This window comes from Pollachius pollachius (genome assembly GCF_949987615.1).
Source record: "Pollachius pollachius genome assembly, chromosome: 19".
Taxonomy (NCBI): Eukaryota; Metazoa; Chordata; class Actinopteri; order Gadiformes; family Gadidae; genus Pollachius; species Pollachius pollachius.
The window spans coordinates 12614927-12624926 of record NC_136952.1 but is presented as its reverse complement, the minus strand read 5'-3'; the positions used below and the strand labels follow the sequence as shown (position 1 = coordinate 12624926).

Below are 10000 nucleotides of genomic sequence, written 5' to 3'. Positions count from 1 at the left end.
ATGCACACACTCACACACACAGACACAGACATGCACATAAATGCCTAAAAATACACATAGAAACACACACACACACACACATAAACAAGCACACACACATACACAAATACATACGCACAAAACAAGACACACACAAGTACACGCACACATACAGACACACACACACAGCTGCAAGCACATATGTATGCAAATACACACATTTCACAGTACAGTTTAATATCTCATATATTAAACTGTTCATATATACAAAAATTGAAATATTGCAGAATTGCTATCTGAATGTCATTAAATGTTTCTCTGTCTCCCCTCTTGTGCTGAACAGAGGAAACCAGAGGAACACGCAATCACAATTGAAGACTCCTTAGCTTCCAGAACGCCATCGTCCTACTCCTCCTCCTCCTCCACTTCTTCCTCCTCGTCACGCATGGCCAAACACTTCTCCCACACGCCTCCTCCTCCTCTTCCTCCTCCTCCCAAGGCTTCCACTCCATCCCAGGGGGTGTGTCCCAGCAGTCGCCAGTCACCGTGTTACCACTCCCCTTCCAGGAGGCCACACCCACTCAACCCTCTAAACCCCGCCCCCAGTCCAGCGGCGACGGCGCCTAGGTCTCCGGCGCTAAGCCCCGCCCCCTCGCACCACGGAAAGGGGGTGGAGAGAGGGAGCGAGAGGGGCGAGGGCCAGCCGCTGCAGGATTACCCACAATCCTTAGAGCCAGGTGGGTGTTTTGAACTCGTCGACAGGCTCATGAGAGAAACCAATCGATGGGCAGTTATACACATTTTGCAAAGCGCCAAGAAATCCCATAGAAATACAAATGGGCATGGAGTGTTATTTTGGCCCTCGTCAGCTCCTGTAAGGGAAAAAAAGCTTTTCAAATGTTTGTGAGGGCTGAGGCCTGACTGTGTCAACATTTACCACAGATGAAGAGGCCTGAAGCGAGGGCAAGTCAGAATTGAGAGTGAAAAAGAGAAACTGAAAGAGTGAGAGCGAGAAAGAGGGGTTGAGATATTGCGGTGGAGATAAAGAAGTGCTGGTCTTTGAAGCATGTTATTCTTTGATTTTGAAGAAACTGTTTGAAGCATGAACGCATCCTTAGTCTATGTGTCCTTGACTTTGTGTGTGTGTGTGTGTCTGTGTCTATGTGTTTGTCTGTGTGCGCTTGTGTGTGCCTGTGTGTGTTTGCACACTTGTGTGTGTGTGTGTGTGTGTGTTTGTACGTGTGTGTGTCTGAGTTCCCTTCTGACCTTCCATGTTGTTAAATGAGAACAGGGGAGTGACATTCAGGTCAGATAAAGAGTGTCAACACGCACACACACACACAGACACACACACACAAACACACAAACAGTTTGTGTTTTTGTCCGCGTGTGTGTGCTCAAAACAGAAGGTCAGCAAAATCTTCCGGCAGGCCCTTTTTATCCTTCGGGGGTCCTTGAAAGGAAGCAGGCGGAAGGATACGCATTCATCTGGCTGCATTGTCAGTGGGGCGGAGGGATACCATCAATAACACGATGCAGGGGCGACAGGGCCGGCACTGCAATCACAGGCAGCCAGCAGGGTGTCATCAATATCTAGCGCAGACCTACACAATCACTCAATCAGACTGGTGCGCACGCACATCTCTGCACACCTAAACACACATACACACACACACACACACACACACACACACACACACACACACACACACACACTCCACATTAAATCAGTGGAAAGACTACTTTAAATCAGTGGAAAGACTACTTACTACAAAGAGGCTTACATAAACACACACTCCCACATAGTATAAAAGTTCAAATGTATACATAACAGGGGAGGAATATCCTTGTCTCACATGTCCTATTCTTCATTTCATTGGCTGGCGTTGCTCCTTTTTAATGACCACTTGTGTTCCTTTACTAGTTGTTGGTTGAGTGTTTGGTCCACTTTGACTCTCCTGTGACAACACCCGACCCATTATTCGTAGTCCGACGCTGAACAGCACCCACCTGGGGCCCCAGGGCCTCTGGACAGCTAGCATTAGGTCCCTCACTCCCAGAACACTTCTGCTCAAAGCACTCTGTCCCTCCATAGACAGGTTCTATAAGTGTTCCTCCTCACAGACAGGTTCAATAAGTGTTCCTCCATGCAGACAGGTTCTAGCTCTGCTCGTCCTCACAGACAGGTTCTATAGCTGTGTTCCTCCAGGCAGACAGGTTCTAGCTCTGTTCCTCCACACAGACAGGTTCTATAGCTGTGTTCCTCCAGGCAGACAGGTTCTAGCTCTGTTCCTCCACACAGACAGGTTCTATAGCTGTGCTCCTTTGACAGTTAGCTTCAACAATAAAGTATTATGGTCACACGACGGAGTCCCTGCAGTGTTGCCTTCCTGCTGCTCCTTCTCTCTGATTTCCTCTGAGAGCCGCAGAATGATTAGCTGAATGTACTGCTCTCCGTACACGATTATTATACCTGATAATTGCTGATGCCAAATCCTTACCATTCCTCCACAATCACAATTGCTTGCAGCCATACGTATGCATGCATAAACTCTCTCACACTCACGCACATCCACACACGCACATGCACATACACACACGCACAAGAACGTACACAAAATAGCCCACGCAAAGACACACACGTGCACACACACACATACTCACACGCGCATCCACAGGCGCACAAGAACACATGCACAAGACCAAACGCAGAGGAACACACACGCAACATCGCACACACAAACACACAAGAACACACTAAGAAAATCCTCTAAAAAATGTCTTATTTTTCTTCCAGATCTCCCTCCTGTTTATAGCTACCCCTCCATTCCTATTGGATACAAGGCTGGCCCCTCCCCTCCTGCAGCCCGATTGGCCGAACACACCACCATGGAGGCGGAGCCGGCTGAACCCATGTCCAAGTCCCACCCCGTGTCCCGCCCCTTCCCAGCCCTCTCCAGACACGAAGACGAAGTAGGGGACGAGAGCGAAGAGGAAGACGACAATGACTGCAAAATAGTGGAGCCGCTCTGCGCGGGAGCAGAGCGAGGGCGGGAAGGGCGACGGAGGGCAGACCTCCGGGAACGTTCCGTGTCCATCGCCAGCACACCTCTGAGGGAGCCGTTCCCCCTCTCGGTCTCCTCTCCCGGTCCAGTGCCGAACCCGGCGTCTCCGGCCTCAGCCCCGGGGGCGGCGTCCCAGACAGGGGAGCTCCCTGGGGGCCGCCGGCCCCAGGGGGCTGGCCCGGAGGAGGACCAGAGGACCCACTGGGCGAGGGACCAGGCGGGAGACAGGGAGGCTGTCCGCTGGGAGCCCACCACCCTGTGCGGGCAGAGGGCTGAGCCCGGCCCTGACGCCGCCGCCGCCGCCGCCCCACCCAGCGCCCTCTACCTGGGGGAGGGGGAGGGGGGGAAGGAGGCAGAGGAGGCGGAGGAGGAGGAGGAGGAGGGGGGAATGCTGGAGGTCGTGGAGGACGATAAGGAGGAGGAGGCGGAGGCAAAGGAAGACGAGGAAACGGAGGTGGCGATCGGCGAGCTGGACGTGTGCGGCGCCCCTTCGTGTCCCGCCTCCTCCCCGCCCTCTTCCTCCTGCTCCTCCTCCTCCCCGCCAGAGGGGGCGTGCTCCTCCTCCTCCACCAGCGCCTACATGTGGAGCCTGGAGCTCCTCATCGCCGCCGCGCTCTGCGCCACGCGGGACGCCGTCGAGGGGCCGCCGCGCGTCGCCAAGGCGACCGTGACGCCGGCCCGGGGGCCGCACTGGTCCGCTCACCCGGGCATGGAGATACTGGGAGAACTGGCGGACCTGGAGATCCAGCAGAGGAGGAGGCAGACGGAGGGGAAGGAGACAGGAGGTGAGCCGGGGAGGAGGCGGGGCTTAGCACAGTGACACGCCGCCCGGCCCGCAGGGCTGAAACGAGAGAGGGATGGATGAAGTGTGGGCACACACACACGCACACGTGCACGAACATGCACACAGCCACGCGTATTCCGAAACAAACACACACACACACACACGCACGCACGCACGCACGCACGCGCGTGCGCGCACACACACACAACCCACACACACACCAGCCACACACATCCAGAAACACACATACACACCCAAAATGGCTCTCTCACCCACACACACAAATACTCACACACACACACACACACACACACACACACAACAAGCCACAAATATTGAGAAACACACACACACACATACCAGGCACACACATCCATATACACACACGCACACACACACACACACACACACACCAGGCACACACATCCAGAAACAAACACACGTACACGTTTCCCACTGACAGCTTCCTTCATCCGTTCTCGTCCAGAGATCCAGAGTTTCCTCAGGGATGGGGAGGGGGTTGAAGGTGTGTGTTTTGAGGAGGTGCAGGGAGGGGGAGAAACGAATGCAGGAGGAGAGACGCATTGTTAAAGAACCATAGCAACACAATAATGGCATGAAGGAAAACAAGCAGGTTATGAATCGCACACACACACACACACACACACACACACACACACACACACACATGCATGCACGATCCCATTCACCCGCATACATCCACACACACATGCACACTCTCACACGCAAGCACACACACTCAAACACACACACACACACACAGACACAGACATACACACACACAGATGCTTGCTGACAGCAGAGCAGATCTCCTTTCCCAGCCTCCCCTGGGCTCCGGCTTCTCGCTTTGCTAATTAGAGTCTTTCTTTTAAAACACTCGTGTTGCTCAGCTCTTCTCTTTTCCCCTCTTCCCCCCTCTTCTCCTCTCCTCTATTTTCCTCTCCTCTCTCCCCTTCCCCTCTCCTCTCCTTGCCTACCTCTCTTCTCCACTCCTCTTCCCCTCTCCTCTCCTCTCCTCTTCTTCTCCTCTCCTCTTCCCCTCTCCTCTCCTCTTCCCCTCTCCTCTCCACTTCCCCTCCCCTCTCCTCTTTCCCTCCCCTCTTCTCTTCTATCCTCTTCCCCTCTCCTCTCCTCTCCTCTTCCCCTCCCCTCTCCTCTCCTATTCCCCTCTCCTCTCTTCTCCACTCCTCTCCTTTGCCCTCCTCTTCTGATTCTTTGGCTCTCATCTCTTTTTCCTCTTCACTTCTTCTCCCTTCTGATCTCCTCTCTTCTCCTCTCATCTGATCCTCTCTTCTGTTCTCTCATCTTCTCTCTACCTTCTGCTGTCCTCTCCTCAGAGAGCAGCTATCCCGTACCCCCATCTGTCCCTCTCTGTCTCTCTCTGTCTCTCTCTCGGTCTCTCTCTCTCTCTCTCTCTCTCTCTCTCTCTCTCTCTCTCTCTCTCTCTCTCACTGTCTCTCTCTTCTTAAGCCAGTGTAATCTCACGGATGAATCCTACTTGCACAAGACTTGTTGATTGAATTAACAAGTGTAAAAAGAATCATAAGTCGATGTGCAGATGTGTCGCTGTGCCTGTCTGTGTGTGTGTGTAATTGTGTTCATGTGTGCATTTGTGTGTTTGCATTTCTGCATGTGTGTGTGTGTCTTTCCCCGTCTGTCCCCTTGTGTTTGTGCGTGTGTGTGTATATGTGTGGGTCTGTGTGTGTCCCCATGTGTTTATGTGTGTGTGTGTGTGTGTGTGTGTGTCCCTGTGTGTGTGTGTGTGTGTGTGCGTGCATGTGTAAGCACTTAAGCGTATGTGTGCTCCGGCCCAGGCTTGTGCCCGCCTCTGTTTTTAACACACACGTGTGTGTGTGCGTGTGCTAAGCATGCATAACAGGTGTGGAATCAATAGGTCCTGCCGTTGCATGACGCATGTTGGGTCTAAATCACAACACATTTATTCAAATAAAAACCTTCCCTTTTTTGCCCAGACGGCAGGGGGATCTTATTAATAATCCTGATGGCTTTTTCCTTTGTCATTCTCACTGTGTCTGTGAGATGAAACCGACCACGGATATCTCCGGCACACACTGGAGATTGCAATTACAGATTACTGAATCACGGGGAGACTCCCTTGCAGTGAGCTCTTGCCTGCAGTAGAAGAAGGAGCTGTGGATTCACAGGACTTCTGTTAAAACTTCAATTCATTTCAGTCAACTTTTATTAATCCCACTTCAGGGACACTGATACTGCCCTGTATGCTAGCCTATGTGTGTGTGTGTGTGTGTGTGCGTGTGCGTGTGTGTGTGTGTCTGCTTGTGTGTGTTTGTGTGTGTGTGTGCGTGTGTGTGTGCACGCGTGTGAGTGTGTATATGTTTGTGTGTGTGTGTGTGTGCGTGTGCGCGTGTGAGTCTGTGTGTGTGTGTGTGTGTTTGTGTGTGGGTGTGCTTGGGTGTGTGTGTGCAGCCTGTGGGCTGGAGGTATTTATTGATTGTGGCCATCCTCAGGATACTAAACCGGTCTTGGTGATGTCAGCGCTGATGTCATTTGGCCAGTGTAATAGGAGCGTCCCATTGGTCCATGTGTGGCTCGGTGGAGATGACACTGACCTCTACGAGCTGGGAAGAGGCCATGATTTTTAATCTTGCACCCATCATCCATCGCTTCATTTCCTTGTCTTCCCCTTTTACTTTTCGGTCTTCCTATCTATGGCTACAATATTCCACCCTACATTTCCCGGTATTTGTGTCTCTCTGTTTGACTATCAATAAATCCCCACAACCCACATCCTCTCTCTCTATCTCTCGCTCGCTCTCTCGCTCTTGCTATCTCACTCTAATTGTCTCTCTCTCTTTGTCCATCTCTCTCCCCTCTCTCTCTCTCTCTCTCTGTCTCTCTCACACACTCTCTGGCTATCTCTCTTTCTAAAATCCATTCAATTCAATTCATGTTAGCTTAATTAGCTTAATTAGTAAAAAAGATATGATAACGGATCTCACTCCGTATATCTCGCTGCCTTCCTACCCTATAGTGTTGTAGTCGGCATAAACATACACACAGACATACACACACATAGACGCACACGTAGACGCACACACACACCACACACACACACACATGCACACACACACACACACACACACTTGCACACAGGTTCTAATGATGTCAGTTAATAGCTTTCTGCCCGGGTGAACGGGCTGAGCGTGATCAGGTGATCTATTTCTAAAACCCGATACTGTTAATCCACACACACACACACAAACACATACACACACACACACACACACACACACACACACACACACACACACACACACACACACACATACCCTGAATCAGCCTTCATGCATTTTACATTTCAATGTGAGATTTCTAAACAGCTCCTGCTACTGTATGATTCTCATTGAATCCTCCTCTAATGTGGCCCTTCCTCTCTCCTCTCCTGTTCTCTTCATCTCTCCTCTTCTCCTCTCCCTCGTCTTCTCTGTCCCTCCTAGTCTCCCCTCCTCCCTTCACCTCCTCTTCTCCCCCGAAGGGCAGATTTGAGTGTGTCGATGTTGTAATGAGGAGATGTAGGAGAATAAATAGAGAGCTCAATAAACACTTTGCCTCCTATTGCTTTTCCTCCACTTTACCGCAGTCTCCCCCCCAAACACACATACATCCCCTATTCAGTCCCCCCCCCACCAAGAACAACCCCTCTCTCTGTCCACCTCTGTCTATCTGTCTGTCTGCCTGTGTGTCATTCTGTCTCTCTCTCTCTCACACTTGCATTGCCCCACATGTGCATGCACACACACACACACACACAAACACGCACACACACCCCAACACACACACCCACACCCACACACACTCACACACACACACAGAGTCTGGAGGGTCAGCAGTCAGCAATAAATGCTGGACAAGAGCATGTGTGTATTTACAGGAAGAGGTGCGCTTCCTTTTTGAATTACATTTGTAAATTGTGTGGATGTGTGTGTGTGTGTGTGTTTGTATGTGTGTCAAGGGTTTTGTGTGTTTATTTGTGTGTGTCTGCGTTTGTGCCTCCATCAGAGAGCACAGCCTCATGAATATTCTGTCTCATTTGCCGCCGCTGTGACAATGACAGAGCTAATGACAGCCAAAGAGGTTTAGATCTCTTTCTCTTCCCACTCCTAAGTGCACCGAGGGGATGAGCCTGTGTATGTGTGTGTGTGTGTGTGTGTGTTTGCTTGTGTGTGCATGTTCATGTGCGGGTGTTTGCGTTCTTGCCCCCCTTGTGTGTGAGATAGAGCTTTAATGCCAATATACATCAATTTTGCACACAACTGTGCAGCTTATATCATAAATATGAACACTTTCCGCAACTGACAACATCTTTATTGCTCCATCAATAAATCTGTTCATTGCACAACATTGTTACAGTGTCTTCGTCTGGTCAAAGCATACACACACAGAAATACGCACACACACAGACATACACACACACCCAGTCACACACACATGCAGACACACACACGCAGGCACACACACACACACGCATACATTTACGCACACACTCACTCATACTCACACACACACACACAAGTCTGCTTCATCCTCCTCTCTCTCACCATGCTCTTAAGGTGGAGACAGGCTGACCTTCGACCTCCACAGCCTTGCTACCCTGGCCGCCGCCCGCGCCCTGGAGATGAGGGCGGGGCCTGTGCATATGGAGGCGGAGCAGCAGTGTCCAATCAGGGAGAGGCTCAACCTGCGCAGGAAGTGCAACTGGACACCACGGCACGGCCCGGTGAGAAGAAAAAAACAATAAAAACAGAGACAAGCTCATACATGTCATTAAGAAGCATTTCTTTGAATTTTCCTGTGTCGCACGTGGGACATTTTTAAAAATGTTAAATGTGTGTGGGTGTGTGCGTGTGCGTGTGCGTGTGTGTGTGTGCGGGGCTCACAGGTGTGTCCGGTGAAGGGCTCCATGGAGACGATGGGGGGGGGGGAGCTAGCCATGCGCGTCCAGCTCGCGGAGATCCAGCGGCGCTACAGAGAGAAGCAGAGGGAGATGGCCAAGCTGCAGAGGAAGCATGACCACCAGTGAGGACCCCCCCCACACACACACACACACACACACACACACACACACACACACACACACACACACACACACACACACACACACACACACACACACACACACAACTAACCCCCCCCACACACACACACACACACACACAACTAACCCCCCCCCACACACACACACACACACACACACACACACACACACAACTAACCCCCCCAACTAACCCCCCCCCCACACACACACACACACACACACACACACACACAACTAACCCCCCCCACACACACACACACACACACACACACACACACAACTAACCCCTCCTCCCCCCCCCACACACACACACACACACAACGGACCCCCCCCCCCACACACACACACACACACACACACACACACACACACACACAACGGACCCCCCATCCCCACACACACACACACATACACACACACACACACACACACACACAACGGACCCCCCCTCTCCACCACCCCCCCACACACACACACACACACACACACACACACACACACACACACACACATAACCCCTCCCCCCCACACACACACAGACACACACAACTAACCCCCCCCACCCCCCCCATCCCCACACACACACACACACACAAACACCCCAGCCCTTCCCCCCTACCCTCCACACACACACACACACACACACACACACACAGACTCACAAACACACACACACACACACACACAGACTCACAAACACACACACACACACACACAGACTCACAGACACACAGACAGACAGAGAACCTCAGATCTTTTTATTCGGTCTGCATCCAGGAAGAAATAGACAGAGGCCTTCTCTGTGCTTTCACACAGGATTTGTATACAAACACATTGTGTCTGATTTTATCAGGACATCCTGGCATCCTGATGGCACTGGATCAGCAGCAGCACTGCTGGTTTATAATTTGAATCGCTGTCCTGATCACACCTCTCTCTCTCTCTCTCTCTCTCTCTCTCTCTCTCTCTCTCTCTCTCTCTCTCTCTCTCTCTCTCTCTCTCTCTCTCTCCCCCTCTCTCTCTTACCACATCCAGGAAGGAGGACAGATCCAGGAGTCCAGCACGCAGGGGCCC

General features: G+C 51.7%; 1 protein-coding gene across 1 annotated transcript in view; it reads left to right on the top strand.

Annotated features, from left to right (window-relative positions):
• Positions 1-10000, top strand: part of bahcc1b (BAH domain and coiled-coil containing 1b) — a 63109-nt gene that overhangs the window by 37844 nt on the left and 15265 nt on the right. Inside the window, exons 10-14 of the mRNA XM_079756838.1 lie at positions 323-716; positions 2777-3829; positions 8442-8608; positions 8771-8907; positions 9962-9996. Of these exons, the coding sequence (XP_079612964.1) occupies positions 323-716; positions 2777-3829; positions 8442-8608; positions 8771-8907; positions 9962-9996 (1786 nt within the window). The remainder of the gene's footprint in view (positions 1-322; positions 717-2776; positions 3830-8441; positions 8609-8770; positions 8908-9961; positions 9997-10000) is intronic.